The sequence below is a fragment of the Pelophylax lessonae genome, assembly GCF_965119305.1.
Source record: "Pelophylax lessonae genome assembly, chromosome: 9".
In the NCBI taxonomy this organism is placed as follows: domain Eukaryota; kingdom Metazoa; phylum Chordata; class Amphibia; order Anura; family Ranidae; genus Pelophylax; species Pelophylax lessonae.
In genome coordinates this window covers 222,293,048-222,309,338 of record NC_138776.1, presented here as the reverse complement: position 1 = coordinate 222,309,338, position 16,291 = coordinate 222,293,048, and the positions used below count along the sequence as shown (strand labels likewise).

The window sequence follows — 16,291 nt, the reverse complement described above, 5'->3', positions numbered from 1 at the left end:
AAAATGCAAATCTGTTTTTATGCAATTGGTGCCATTGCTACATAATTATTGGCTCTGTCAAAGATCACATAGTATTCTCGAATAAACACATCTCCCAAAATCCACAGATCTCCTGAACTGGTTGGTAGGTTCATTGACTGGAATCCACTGGTACAGCCCTGCTGGTTCTGTAGAATATGAAAACATGTATCAATAAAGAATGTAATGCTATCATAAATATTGCGAACAAGGTGTAATTGTAGCCATGTGACTGATGTGTTGTGTGAAGCCTGGAAGCAAGGAGACCCTAGAACTCTCATGTTACAGAGTGATGTGTTTGCAAATATATTCAGATACAATGAATGTATACTGTATATAGTTTAGAGTCTTATATATAAGTGATATGAGTGCAAATAGAATTCTGAATTGTTGTAAGAATTTAAATTGATATACAGTTGAAGTTAAAGGCCCCATCGCACATATCTTGATAAAAGAGCTAAAATATGTTTTGCAGTAATACCTACTGCAAAAAGAACTTACCTGACGCACGTATGCACTGGCTGGCAATGGATACTGGACACCATTGATTGTAAACACAACAGTTGGCATGTTGCTGATGTTGTTGCAGTTGATAACATACTAAATACAGAATGTAAACATACATAGATAAGTGTTACGGAAATAACACATTTAAACACTATTGTCTCCAGACTACTTTAACGCAAAGCTGCAGAAGAATTACCTGTCCATTTGAATCCTGACTTGCTCCAATGTAGTACTGAATGTTGGCAATAGGGGTAGATGGTCCAGCCAGAAGAGATGTTCCAGTATCAACAATAGCTGAGCAGGAGCCACTGCATGCAATGACCTGACCTCCAATAGATATGCTGTGCACAAAAAAAATAAATAAATGGTGAGTGACCCACTTTTTGGTTTTGTACAGTTTAATGTGATAAATCCATTTAAATTCTTGCATATGTGCAAGGACCATGGTGCAAAAAGGGATGCCTGTTCTTACCTATCCACTGTTATCTGCCAATATGTTTCTGCAGTCAGAGGGACCCAGTTCAAGTTTCCACTGTAATATGAGGTGTCTACTCCACCAAAGAGAACAAAGCTGCCACTTTGCCCTTGACTAGAAGAGGAAAAAACAATACATGTAAAATTAAACTTAACATGTATAGCATACTGGGGTGGCAGGATTTTTTTTCTATTAAAACCAAAAGGTAACAAATGAGTAAATAGTGAAACACAATAGTGATTCAAAAAGAAAGGTGATTCAAAGTGCTGAATCCTCCAAGAGAGACGGACCACATGGACATCTTTCGGAGCTAGCAGTCATTTTGGATGAGAGTGACTTCTGAGTTTCTTTAGGCTTATGATGGTTTTACACATTGAAATGCATTTCTATCTGATACGAAATACAATGTATGTACTTCACTATGCAGTGCTCCCTTCTCTTGATGTGGACAACAGGTGTTTTTAAGGCAATACCAGGAGCAATGCTGAACTACAATATAGGCCTGAAGGAAGAGCTATGGAGGCGCTGACAGCTGCACATTCCTGGTCCTGTGCTCAGTTTGACTCCCGAACACAAGAGTCAAAATTATCTGTGAGTGAGGTGGGAATTCTATTTGGTCTCTCTCTTGGAGGATTCGGCACTTTGAAGCACCTTTCTTTTTGAAGCATTACATGTATTGTGCAGTACTAATGCTTAGCAACAACAGAAAGTAATTTTGAAAGCTATAGGCAAACTGTGTACCACAATTCTCAATGTGATGATCAGTGGATGGCAGTAATTTACCTTAAAGCGTTTGTTACCCTAACATTTCATATTCCTAACGTGTGCCTGCTTTACCATGTACTTGTATGAGAAAGTATCCTGTTCTCTTTGTTTTGCTTCCTTTATGTGAAATCCCTGGTGTTCCTGCTTTCCTATTAGAAACATGGAGGCAGGAGAGCACACCATTGTCAATTCTCTAGCAATGCTGGGAACTCAGTATTCTGTCCTCCAATAATCAGACTTGCCCTGACATGCCCCTCCTCCCCTTTGCAAAGTCATTCACTGGGAAGCTCAGTGGAGAACGGAGGGAATGTGATCACTTATAAAAAATGGGAAAAATATATTTATAATGCTTTTTTATATCTATACAAAAATGTTTTGCATTTCATTTCTATTTTATACTGAATGGGTTGTTTTACAAGGTGACCATTTACAATCACTTTAAAACTAACATTTTCAATAGAAAATCTATGTTCGAGATATCAAATTATAACCCCAGGCTGTCTTTTAACATTGGAAATTTGAGGGTGAATCCTTAACTTTGTCAGTGAATAATTATTGCTTTCTAATAAGGACCAATTGCACTCACTCATGCTCACTCACCATCACAATACAAACAAAAATTGCATCTTTTAAAGCCTTTAATAATTATGGTAAAATTAGCCTTGTCCGCCTGCTAAAAGCATTTAAAACAGTGCAACCCTTCAGAATAAATGCGGGTAAAATGCGGAAGGCTAATATGCTTACATTTGGCTACATAGCTATGACTTCTAGGATCCATGCTAGAAAAATGTTAAGGGACATGCCACGTGTCAATACCTGACAGATTTCTAATTCCATAATTTTATCAGAAATACAGTATGTAAAATGTTGAACGTTTATAAATTATAAGATATTCCATAAATGTATAAGATATGTCACTTTCTCTGTGGATAGAAGTAAATATTTCCTTTTTAGTATTGACTGCACTAATTTCAGTGTGGAACTCTCTGTACAGGCACCAGTATGATGTACAGCATGCACAACAAATGAAGCAAAGAAGAGAATTGATTGCAGCTACTGTATATCTTGACACAAGGAGTCCTTTCTGGGTTACCAGTTCCAACTCAGCACTCAATTTTTAGCATAAAAGTCCCAATAGTTGTTTGAATATGACCAGACTCAAAACAATGTGGTTTTGTGTGTGTGTGTGATTTGCACATATATATCTAGATTATTTTAAAAGCAATGCCTACTTTACCTTTACTGTTACCCTTTTTACACTTTGAGGTATATTGCCTCTACTCCAAATTATATTTGTGATTTTGGATTGGAATTTAAATTTTAGCAGTTTAAGTCCAAGTTGCAATTCGGGGACCATGAATGCAACTTTTAAAATAGCAGTATTCACTTACGAACTTAGATAGACAGAGAAGAGATCCTGAGGGATGAGACCCTGGGTCCACATATTATCAAATACAGGTGTAGCTTGAGAAGATGCCAAGCTTGGAAATGCCAATCCCAAGATGCCATCAAAAGGAGAATAATACAAGAATGATCCAGGTTCAGACTGGCTCAAACCGAAAATCTGGTTAGTGACCTGGATGTTTCCAACCTGAGGGTATAAAAAGAACAAAGTATTTGCTAATGCAAAAATAGAATTTTAAACTATGTTTATTTTACTTAAAGGAGTGTATTTCTTAAAATAAAAATGCAGAGCTTATCATCCCGTCAAACTGCATGCACATTCTGTGCAATCGTTGGCCAAATCAAATATTACTGAATTAATGCTACTCCAAGGCAGATGTTTATCATTCATAAGAATAGCATTAATTGGGAAAATATTGCATTATAGTCACTAGATAGAGCTGATGACTATGGGAAATAAATCCATCTAGTGGACAGAATGCACTGTTTTTCTGGCTCACGATATTCTTCTGAATGAAGAACAGTTGCCCTGGAGTAAAAATTGCCTAGTAACATTCAAATTTGCTGGCATTTACAAAGAATGAAAGTAAATTAAGTTTTACAGGAGAAATCACTCTTTAATTTTCTGATATGTACAATACATCCCTAAGTGTACAGAAGTAACAGTATTATATCACTGTAATCAATGTAAGACTTTTAGCCACTTCATACCTGCACCGTGTCATATCCAAGAAACCCAGACATGCTGCCAGTGCCATATTGGATAGATACTGGAGTGTTGGTAGATTGGAAAGTTGATGATTGCTGTGGGTTAAACATGTGGTGATTGGCTGAAAAAATAAAAAAAATTAGAATTAGTGTTTAATCAAAACCATCAGATGTTAGCGGGGCCAGTTTTTCCTTTGGCACAACCATGCACTTTTTTCTGCACCTTGGTACATAGTCCCCGAGTACAAACATCTGACTTACATACCACTTATACTTCCAAACACAGGCAGACAACAGGAAGTGAGAATAAATCTACCCCTAGGAAGGAGAATTCACTCCTATAAGACTGGCCATACATTATACAATTTTCTTACAATCTTCTGTACAATTTTCTTTAGATTTACCTTCAACTATGTAGTACAAAGGCCTGCCTTATAGGATACAATTGAACATGTTGTTTTGACCTCATATTATATGGTTTTTGGTAAATCTAACAGAAAACTGTACAAGAAAATTGAACATGTATGGCCAGCCTTAGAGTTATCATGGGAAAAAGGTGTCTTCACTGAAGCTTTATCACCAATTCTTATTTCCACAACAACCCAAATTTTTCAAAATCCATTAGTCACAGGGACATAAATTGAGGTGAAATCTTATTAACACAGACAGCAAAACAAACTGTACAGGGGTGTTAACCCTTCCCTATGCTATCCAAAAAACGTAAAAATATATTTTTTTGGCTGGAGCTACACTTAAAAAAATGTACCTGTTCCAACTTAAATACAAATTCAACTTAAAGCGGTTGTGAAAAAAAAATGGATCCTGTTCTTTCAAGCACGTTATACAGCTTTGTAATTTGCTGTGTAATTTGGTCCTTTCTATCACCTTAAAATACCAAGCTGATTCTGCCTGGTGTTGCCCTCCCCTCTGTAAACTGACCATGTTTATCATAGTTGCTGAGCCCTGATACTGTGGTCAGTTTATGTGCCACCTGCTGTCTCTTCTTGCTCCTTCTCTCCACCTCCCTCCCTGCCTGTCAGCTGTGTTAGTGCCAATCTACTCCCCTCCCTCTCCTCCCCACCTAATGAAAAAATAACTGTGTATGGTTACTATAATCCTCTTGTTTTTTTACATCAATAAATACAGGTCTGTTATTTATGGCTAAGTATATATATATATTTTTTTTTTGAGTACGTAAACAGTGGGTTCTGTGTTGCTTTTTTTTTTTTTTTTTTTTTTAGCCCCTTAAAGGTTTCGACTTTCCATTGCTGTTAGGAATTCTTATAAAGATTTGAATTTGTATAAATACCCATATAGTAATTGTATAAATAGCCTAATATAATTGCCATTAAGTATTACCTCTGTCTAAGTATTGTTATATGAGAGGGCCATCATTTTTTCAGTGGAGAATATTTCTAAATATATATTTACTTTTGTATTTATTTTTTGTTTGTTTGTTACCACCCATCAGACTCCACTTCCCCATCTTCATTCAATATAACATTTTTATTGCTATCTGTGTCCCCCACTGTGTATATTCTACTTTACTGTTCTATTGACCAAACAGGACGTGGGACAAAAATAGTAATAAAAAAGGATCTAAATTTTTCCTACTCCACCTTTGAAAAATATTTTAGCATTGTCTATGCACCCTTTGTAGAGATTTTACTCACTGAGCAATAAAACATAAAAGAGCTTCTATCCCTTTCCCACTCAGATTTATCCTTTTAGTGTAAATTCATTGTACAGCACTCACTGCAGGCTGGGCTGGAACAGTAAACAGAGGGAACCCACAAGTTTGAAGATCCTGTATCAAAGATAACGGTGAAGGACTGAGGTGGGGTTCCAATGGAAATGGTCCCAAAATATTCAATCTGACAGAGAAACAAATATGTAAGAATATATTTTTGCCATCAAATAACTATATGCCCCAAAGAGTATAGGAAATAGAGTAATATGTATGTTAAAATAGTACCACAGTGGGGTTGATTTACTAAAATTGGAGAGTGCAAAAACATGTGCTGCTGTGCATGGTAGCCAATCAGCTTTTAACATTCATTCCCCATGATCCCACTGTACGTAGTCATTCTCTCTTGACTAGGGGTTATAGGATTTGTAGTGTTCATAGCATAGTGAATATGACTGCAACTAACTTGCACTGCTTGTTCCAAACAAACAGAAGTGAGAGAGAAAAGGAGAAATTTGAGAACTCGTGAAACCAACAAAAAACAATAACGATTTTATGAAAAAATAAATCACTTGGCCATTAAGTACTTGACATATGTAGATTTCTGTCCAGTTCTGGTCGCCAGTCCTCAGGAGGGATGTGTTGGAGCTGGAGAGAGTCCAGAGAAGGGCAACTAAACTGATTAGGGGATTGGAGGACCTTAACTATGAAGAGCGTCTGCAATCGCTCGATTTATTCTCCCTGGAGAAGAGACGTCTGAGGGGGGACATGATAGCAATTTATAAATATCTTAATGGGGATCTCAGCTTAGAAAAAAAACTGTTCATTCGAAGGGATTGCATGAGGACTCGAGGACATACAATGTGATTAGAGGAGAAGTGTTTTAACCTCAGGCAACGAGGGGGGTTCTTTACTGTTAGGGCTACAAGATTGTGGAATTCTCTACCACAAGAGGTGGTTTCTGCGGGAAGTATGGTGGCTTTCAAAAGACACTTAGCCGTACATCTCAAGGATCAGAACATTCAGGGCTATGTGAGATGATTACAGCCACACACACCTACACAGGTTGAACTGGATGGACTATTATCTTTATTCAACCTCACCTACTATGTAACTATGTAACTATGTAAGATTATTTGGGGAGAATATGGATATAATTTAGTGTCACTTTCGTTTCTGTCCTTGTATCACTTCCCCAGGAAATGAAGGTAATCACCCAATGGAGTTACAGACAGAAATAAAAACTTTTTTAGCCAATATGACTACTACCCAAAAAAGCTTTTGGTAGAGGTAGATTTAATATTACAGAAATGAACACCAACATTTTAGGAATAATGTACCTCTAAGGTCTAATCCAAATAGTTAGAGACAAATATATTTTAGAAAAGCTGCATAAAAGAATAAGTTGGCTACTCACATCCATGTAGTTCTGCAGGGGCTCACCAGATGCCTGAGCTAAAGATGGAAAATACTTAGTTGCTGGATCATAGGGATGCTTCTTTAAATAGTCACCCAGTAATCCTAGTCTGTTTAAGCGGGCCCTTAAAGATTCTCCTTTTCGGAGGGGAACCCTGTAAAAAAAATGTTAAATATGGAATTTAACATCTCAATACTACCTCTGTATATACGATTACTTATTAAATGAATGTGTTTAAGTTTAGAAAATGCCTTTTTTGTTACATACTTTACCACACCACATTGTGCCAGAACTACCAGTCCCAAGAGCAGAAGGATCTTCATGATTTGCTGTCCAACTCAGACACCAAAGTGAGAACTTTCAATTAACAATCAACAACTCTTTATATACACCTTTTAAATCCCACCTGTGTCCTTCAAGGGAACTAAATCTAATGGGAAATCTTCCATCACCTTTTTGAAGGAGGCTAAGGCTGCCAAATTTGTTAACTAGAACTGATTAAATATTAGACTTTGGCAAAGCACTGTACACATGTGATACAAATCAGCAGGTGTTTTTTGTAAAAATGGTCTATCTTAAAAAAAAAAAAAAAAAAAAAAGAAGTCAATAATACATACCACATGTAAACAGAGGATTTTATGCAATATAATTAACTGAGGTTTTCATATGTATTACAATTGAAAAACGTCTCGTCTAGATTTTGAGATGAACACAAACTGTGTTGTTTTTTTTTTTTTTAATAATAAAATAAAAAAATTAGGAAGGTTGACATAAAAAGCGTATATACTTGTAACATTCATAAAAATATGATCAAATTTGTGGCAGATAAATTTAAAACCAGCTTTTGATAAACAAGACAAGATAAAAATCAAATTCAGAAAGTATGGTACTTTGTGATCTTTTCTCCTTAAAAGTACCGTAGGTAAATTCATCTCATATGTCCATATAAACATCAAGAAGTAACATGAATTAGCACAGTTTCAAAGTCAAACTGACAGAAGAGTAGGGATGGGCTGAACATTTGTGTCGAAAGTATGTTTGACTCGCACATCAGCTATTCATATGTTCGCCGGAAGTTCCCCGGCCGATGAGCGCCCCATAATGTACTGAGCTGTTGCAGTGCATTGATTGCTGATGATTGGCCAAAGCATGCACCTGACCTGTATGCCTTGGCCAATCACAGCACAATGTCCTGTCAGAGCCATGATTGGTCAAGGGCAGGGCGTCGTTAGCCAATCATGGCTCAGGGGTTGCTAAGTCCACACCCCACACTATATAAGGCTGCTGCTTATACGGCAGCCGTGTATAGTGTGTTATAATAGAGATTAGGCAGGTAGTTAGCTGATAGTGAGTTTAGTTAATTTAGTGCAGTCAGTGTAGTGTACAGGCATACTCCACATTTTAAATGTATGGATATGTTGTAGTCCTTGGTCCCCTCTCGGTGCTCAAAAAGTTTTGAGTCCTTGTCACATATAGTTTGTAAGCAGTGCCATGCCAAACTGACCAAGATTTCCCATAGACGCCAATGTTAAAGACAGGGAGCAGTGCCATGTCAAGCCTTCCAATATTTCCTATAGATGCCAATGTTAAATACAGGGAGCGGTGCCATGCCAAGCTGACCAATATTTCCCCTAGACGCCAATGTTAACCATTTGCCGACTGTCCCACGCCGATTTACTGCGGCAGGGCGGTTCAGCTGTGCATAATCACGTAGATCTACGCGATTATGCGCATGTGGTCTCGGCCGGAGCAGTGCTTCCCCTGTGATTAGACACAGGGGGAGCCAGACTGCGGGAGGAGTGGGCGTGATCGCCACCAGCCTCCCGCGATCTTCAGAGAAACTGACATGAGAGCCACCTGCCTATGTATACAAGGCAGACGGGTCTCCTGTCAGACAGGCACAATGAGATTGTGTGTCTCACAGCTAAGCTGAAACACTGATCTCTGTGTGCCTATCACAGGTCCTCCCCCCCCACAGTTAGTAGACACCATTTAGGCTCACACTTAACCCCTTGATCACCACCCAGTATTAACCCCTTCCCTGCCAGTGTCATTTATACAGTAAAAGTGCATATTATTTAGCACTGATCACTGTATTGGTGTCACTGGTCCCCAAAAAGTGTCACTTAGTGTCAGATTTGTCCACCACAATGTTGCAGTCCCACTAAAAATCACTGATTGCCGCCATTACTAATAAAAACAGCAATATTTTATGTCACACAGTATTTGCGCAGCTGTCTTTCAAATGCAATTTCTTGGGAAGAAATACACTTTTATGAATTTTAAAAAAAACTGTATTTAGCCCAATTTTTTTGTATAATGTGAAAGATGATGTTACACCCAGTAAATAGATACTAGATAATAGATAAATAGGAGAGCACAACGTGGAGAGGAGAGGCAGAGGAGAGCACCATGCGGAGAGGAGGCGAGCTGTGATTGCCGTGCTGTGAAGGGGAGCAGACATCGGGGGAACAGCTGAGGGAGACTTGGGACAGAAGCCAGTGACTGAAGGGGGACTGCCAACGCAACGTGACAGACACCAGGCGGCGGGGACAGTACTGCAGGCATGCAGGGACTGACTGACAGGACAGGACAGGAGACAGCAGAAATGTGAGTGTGCTGAATAAGCTGTTTGGCTGAGTGAGGGGGAGGGGGGTCACACAGACAGCGTGTAGAAGACTGACAGGGGGAGGCTGCAGGATCTTCCATCAGTCAAGGACAGACCAGGGCAGACAAGCAGTAGATCTGACAGTACCTTGATACCTGCAAGTACCTGGGACCACCGAACGGCGGCAGCGGCGGAGGATGGCCAGGCGGGCTGAAGGACTGGGAGTGAGCTGGTGACCCGGAACAGCAGAACGTGAGTAGGTGACCATTCAGCTGCTTGGCAGCTGGTGGGGGGGACCAGAGGGGAATAGCTAGGGACTGTAGGTGACTGACCGGCTCTGCGACTGACCAGGCTCTGCGACTGACCGGGCTGGGCGACTGACCGGGCTGCGCGACTGTGAGTGTTGTGCAACTGTGCTCTATGACTGCGACTGACTGGGCTGTGTGACTGATCGGGCTGTGCGACTGACCAGGTTGTGCAACTGTGAGTATTGTGCGACTGACCGGGCTGTGCGACTGAGAGTGTTGTGCGTCTGACCGGACTGTGCGACTGAGAGTGTTGTGCGACTGAGAGTGTTGTGCGTCTGACTGAGCTGTGCCACTGAGAGTGTTGTGCGACTGAGAGTGTTGTGTGTCTGACCGGGCTGTGCGACTGAGAGTGTTGTGCGACTGAGAGTGTTGTGGGTCTGACCGGGCTGTGTGATTGTGAGTGTTGTGCGACTGAGTGTCAAGTGAGTGTAGCGGAGTACCAGAGGGTGAGAAGGTAGAGTTAGGAAGCCAGGAATCAGCCACACAGGACAGACTTTAATTACTAAATTAGATTAGTAAGTACAATGCCCGGCGGGTGTGGAGATGCGACTTAGTGTACATCTTGTGATATGTATGCGTTCCTCAATCATGCGATCAAGGGCGAATACAAATACACAAAATGTAAGCACGTTGCTTCCCTGGAAGCTCAGGTCCTGAATCTAAGGAGGCAGCTGGCAACACTGAGCCAAATGTCCATACCGAAGGAGTGCTGGGATCGTACCAGTCCGGCGCATGCAGAGGCCTGCACAGAGGATGGGTTGGTCGGAGTATTGGAGGTGCAGGAATCAAAGCAGAGTAGAGGGGTGACAGTTAGGAGGGGTAGAATGGAACAAGTCAAGGAGGCCGGTCCTGGGCTGGAGCACCCCAATAAATACGCCCCGTTGCGTGATGTCAGGGACCAGCATTGCTGGAGCAGAGCTACGCCCCTAGCTGCCAGGGGAAGAATTCCTCCAGTGAGGCCGGGAGAAAGGGAAAGGAAAGACAGGTGCTGGTGGTAGGGGACTCAATTATTAGAAGGACAGACAATGCAATCTGCCACAAAGACCGTGAGCGCCGAACAGTCTGCTGTTTACCGGGCGCTCGGGTTCGGCACATTGCGGATCGGTACCAATGACATAGGAAGATGGAGAGTCCTAAACTATTTCAGGGACTTAAGGAGCTAAGGAGCTAAGTTGAGGACTAGGACCTCCAAGGTAGTATTTTCAGAAATACTACCTGTACCTCGAGCCACACCAGAGAGGCAGCGGGAGATTAGGGAGTTATCAAGTGGCTGAGGAGCTGGTGTAGTAAGGAGGGTTTCGGGTTCCTGGAGAACTGGGCTGATTTCTCAGTCGGCCACCGACTCTTTGGTAGGGACGGATTGCATCTAAATGGGGAGGGTGCAACCGTACTGGGTGAGAGGATGGCCATAGTTAGAGGGGCTTTTAAACTAGGTCATGGGGGGAGGGTACAGATGTAGAATTAGCCAGTGGAAAGCAAGATTCAGAGGGCAGAAATGGGGGCATTAGCGGTAGGGTGTTCGTAGCTTCTAAACCCATGGTAGGTATGGGGAAAAATCAAGGAAGCAGCCTAAAAACATCAATGAGGATATATGTAACTGGTCAAAATTACGAGGCTTGTATACCAATGCCAGAAGCCTGGCTAACAAGATGGGAGAGCTGGAGCTGCTGATGTTTGAGGAGGACTTAGACAAGATGGGAGAGCTGGAGCTGCTGATGTTTGAGGAGGACTTAGATTTTGTGGGGATAACAGAGACTTGGTTTGACAGCTCTCATGACTGGATGGCAACCATTCAGGGGTATTCCCTTTATCGCAGAGATAGAGAAGGTAAAAAAGGGGGAGCATTCAGTTAAGGCTCAGCAGTTCCTAAATGTTTTGCAGGACAATTTCATGGGTCAGAAACAATGCGGTACTTAACCTACTGATTACCAACAATACAGACCCGCTCACGGATACAGAAATACGGGGCAATTTAGGAAACAGTGACCATAGGTCAATTAGTCTCAGAATTATAGTAATAGGAAACAGAAGGGCAATATAAGGACACTGAATTTCAAAAGAGCCAATTTCAAAAATCTGCGCTCTCTGCTAGAAAATATCAAATGGGATAGAACCCTGGGAACAAAGAACACAGAGGAGAAATGGGAGTGCTTCAAAAGCATACTTAACAAAGGGATTGACCAGTGCATGCCAAAGGGAAATAAATTTAGAAGAGCAAAACTAAACCCTGGGTGGCTAAACTCCAACATAAAAATGCATATTAATGCTAAAGGAAAGGCCTTCAAAAAATACAAGACTGAGGGGTCATTGGCAGCATTCAAGCATTACAAAGAGTGTAATAAGAAATGTAAAGACAAAATCAGGGCGGCTAAAATAGAACACGAGAGATATATAGCAGAAGAGAGTAAAAAGAACCCCAAGAAATTCTTTAAGTATATAAACAGTAAGAAAGCGAGGCCAGAACACATTAGCCCCATAAAAGACGATAAGGGAGTTTTGGCCACAGAGGACAGGGAAAAGGCGGTAGTGTTAAATAATTTCTTCTCTTCAGTCTTCACAAAAGAATTGGGGGGCTACACTAACCCAGCTTGTAAGGCCAAACTAAATAATACACCTCAGGAAGTACCGCCATGGCTAACAGAAGATAGACTTAGGCCAAACTAAATAATACACCTCAGGAAGTACCGCCATGGCTAACAGAAGATAGACTTAGAACTAAACTAGAGAAACTTAACATAAATAAATCACCGGGACCGGATGGCTTGCACTCGAGGGTTCTAAAAGAGCTCAGGCAGGTGATTGCCAGACCATTATTCTTTTTTTTGTATAAATCTTTTTATTAAATTTTTAAATTTTCATCACAGAAACATTGACAACAGGGGAATACAATTCCCAAGATAAACAAGGAATGCAAGTAATACTGTATCACATAACATATGCAAACATAGCATTAGTTGAATTAATAATAATGAGTAGAAACGTAACTATATTCATGAAACCTGTAGTCATAGGACTTCTTCCATGGGAACCAGATAACACACAAAGTAAAAATCATCCTAGCTGCCACTATATGTCGTCAAAAGCATATCACAGTAAAAGTATACCCCTTTGATAGATCAAACACTTCCGAAACCCCTACGACCCAGGAAAGGACACCCCATTGGGATCCATACTGTGTCCAAGCCTGGGCCGCCAGGGCCCGGCCTGGTAGACTCGAAATTCTTCAGTAGATTCGGGGCGAGTTTATGATCTATTAAGCCAAGAAATCCAAGGTTGCCAGAGCTTAGTCATACGGGCAGTGGCTTGATATTTCAGTGATAGAGATCTCTCGTAGGAGAAATTGGTAGAAACCGTGTCAATCACTCCCTTGATTGGTGGTGTCTCTGCCTGTCTCCAAGATCGAGCTATTAGTAGTCTTGCCGCAAGTAAGCAGTGGGTCACAGTATGTCGCAGATCATAGTGAAGGTGCTCACCTCCTATGGAGAGGAGGGCCATACCCGGGTCTGGGTTGATACGAGTGTTAGTCACGTCTGAGAGTAATGAGAAGGTGGCCTGCCAAAATGGTTGTATATGGGGACATTGCCAGAAGATGTGGTAGAGATTACCTATTCCTCCACATGCTCGCCAACATTTACCGTCATTATTCACGTCAAATTTATGAAGCCTGTCTGGTGTGAGATACCAACGAAGCGAGAGTTTCAGAGTCAGTTCCCACAGGTTGGAGTCAATGAATATATTAACCTCAGTGCCTCTGTCCATTGTTTGTCCGTGAATTCCATCCCCAAGTCCCTCTCCCATTGAACATGGGGGAGTGACTTGGAGAAAACCGATTTTTGTTGGAGAATATTGTAGAAAGTAGTGATGCCCTTGACCCTGGGGGGTGAGACAGAGGAAAGAAAGTTCCAAGCCTGAGTCTGGATTTTTAATGGCCATCGAGGAATAGAAGACAAGAAATGGCGTGTTCTAAGGTGTAGGAAGAAGTCAGTATCGGGGAGGTGATATTTAGCTTGCAGGATAGGGAAAGGGAGAGCTATACCGTTGTCATAGAGATCATTGATACTGTCTATGCCTCGGGATTGCCAAGATTTGAAACAGGAATCCGGTATTAATGAATGGAGGGCCGATATAGGTATTGGAAGGTCTACAGTATCTAGGCCTACTTCGTTTTGGGATACCAATATTTTCCAAGCGGTAGCCGAAGCCACCATAGGGGGAGGAAAATGGGAAGGAATTTTTGCCCCCAAGGACGTAGCCATCAGCCACGCTGGGAGGTCCGATCTGCTACAGTAAGAGGCCTCCATAGTCCGCCATAAAGTATGAGATGAGGGATCAAACCACTCATGGAGCTGAGTCAGGACAGAGGCTAAATAGTAGTCGTAAATATCCACCATTCCAGCCCCCCCCTGAGATCGATGTTTAACGAGTCTAACATGAGCGCATCTAGGTCTCCTACCCTGCCAAATATAAGAGGAGATAAGTGATTGAACTGAGCGAAAAAATGTTTTTGGGACTGGGATCGTCACGGTCCTGAAAATGTAAAGTAGTTGTGGAAGGTACATCATCTTAAACGCTGCTAGCCTCCCTAGCCACGAGAAACAATGAGATTGCAAATGTTTAAGGTCAGCTTGAAGTCGGTCACGAGCAGGGATGTAGTTATGTAGGAAGAGTGTTTTCGGGTTCGCTGTTAGTTTAATACCGAGGTATGTGATAGTGTGTTCTGCCCACAAGTAAGGGAACTGAAGTTGCAACAGTGCACTAGTATAAGCATCCACACCAACATTAAGAATATGCGACTTGGTTTCGTTGACCTTATACAAGGATACTTCCCCAAACCATTGCAGGATCTTTTGGATTTCATTCAGGGAACCAGTAGGATTAGCGATCATGAGGATAACATCGTCTGCAAATAGACTTATTTTATGTTGAACACCCGCTACATCAATCCCCGATATACGAGAGTTTGATCGAATGTGTTCAGCCAAGGGTTCCATAACCATATTAAATATCAGGGGTGATAGCGGACACCCTTGCCTAGTGCCGTTGGTGATTGTAAAAGGGGTGGAGATCGCATCCGGAGTGCGGACCATTGCCGAAGGATTCGAGTATAAGGCCATTATGGCGCCATACAGGAAGCCATGAAATCCAAATTTGCGCAGGACTGCTGATAAAAAGCCCCAGTGGACCCTGTCGAACGCCTTCTTTGCATCCAAAGACAGGAGCAGAGAAGGCGTTCCGTTGTTCCGAGCGTGGTGAATGGCATTAATAACCCTCCTAGTTGCGTCAGATGCTTGGCGACCTTTAGTAAAACCTGATTGGTCTTTGTGAATAATTGTCGGGAGGATATGAAGTAACCTTGTAGCAATAATTTTAGCGTACAATTTTGCATCCATGTTCAGGAGTGAGATTGGCCTAAAATTTTGTGTCTGAGTGGGTTCTTTCCCAGGTTTAGGTAAAGTCACTATCATGGCGCTAAGCATTTCCTTTGGGAAGAAGGAGGAGGTAGCAGCAGAGTTGAATACTTTAGTCAAAAGTGGCGTGAGTAGATGAGAGAATTGTTTGTAATATTCCGCCATGTACCCGTCCGGGCCAGGGGATTTCAGGTTGGGAAGGGATGAAATTGCTGTACCAATTTCCAGCTCAGTAAATGCCTGATTAAGGACCTCCAGTTTGTCGGGGGGAACTGTGGGAAGATCTATAGTGCCAAGAAAGGCGACAATATCCGCCGGACAAGGTTGGTAACTACCTGGATCAGCCTGGATATTGTAGAGGGTTTCATAGTACGCGCTAAATGCGTTAGCGATAAGATTGGGCTTAAGAAGCTTTTCTTTAGAGTGGGGATGGTAAACGAATGGTATTCTAGCTTTAATCCTCTGTCCCTTAATCCGAATGGCCATGGCTTTAGAAGCCTTTTGCCCAGTGGAGTAAGAAGTCGTTTTCCATTTCTTAAGGGAGTCGCTATATTTTTCTAAAAGCATGGTTCTTATTTCCTGCCTAAGTGAGAAAATGTTATTGGTGAGGTACCCTGAGGGGTTTTGCTGGTTTTGGGAATCAAGGGAAGAGAGTTGTTTTGTCAACTCGTCCAGACGCTGCGACCTCCTTCTCCTCTCCCTAGCCCCTATTTGCATAAGCACCCCCCTCAAAACTGCCTTGTGGGCATTCCACACTACCAGCGGGTCTGAGTTATCCAGTAAATTATCCGATAGGTAATTCTGCAAGTGTTGCTGCACCTCTGACAAGTAGGTGGGGTCTTTTAGTAGATGATTATGCAGCCTCCAAACAAATGGAGATTGGGCATGCTGACCTAGGGTCAGCGTGGTAGTCAAAGGTGAGTGGTCAGACCAGGTAGCAGTGTGAAGTTCCACCGAGGACACATATTCCAACACTTTTCTGTCTG

General features: G+C 41.8%; 1 protein-coding gene across 1 annotated transcript; it reads right to left on the bottom strand.

Annotated features, from left to right (window-relative positions):
* Positions 1 to 17: 17 nt before the first annotated feature.
* Positions 18 to 15,872, bottom strand: LOC309564316 (pepsin A-like; the record flags this gene model as incomplete). The annotated part of the gene is made up of 9 exons (XM_082268945.1): positions 18 to 167; positions 520 to 618; positions 722 to 866; positions 998 to 1,114; positions 3,157 to 3,356; positions 3,881 to 3,999; positions 5,634 to 5,751; positions 6,982 to 7,135; positions 15,475 to 15,872. The coding sequence occupies 9 exons, from the start codon at positions 15,870 to 15,872 to the stop codon at positions 18 to 20; spliced, it is 1,500 nt and encodes a 499-aa protein (XP_082125071.1).
* Between the last annotated feature and the right edge of the window lie 419 nt (positions 15,873 to 16,291).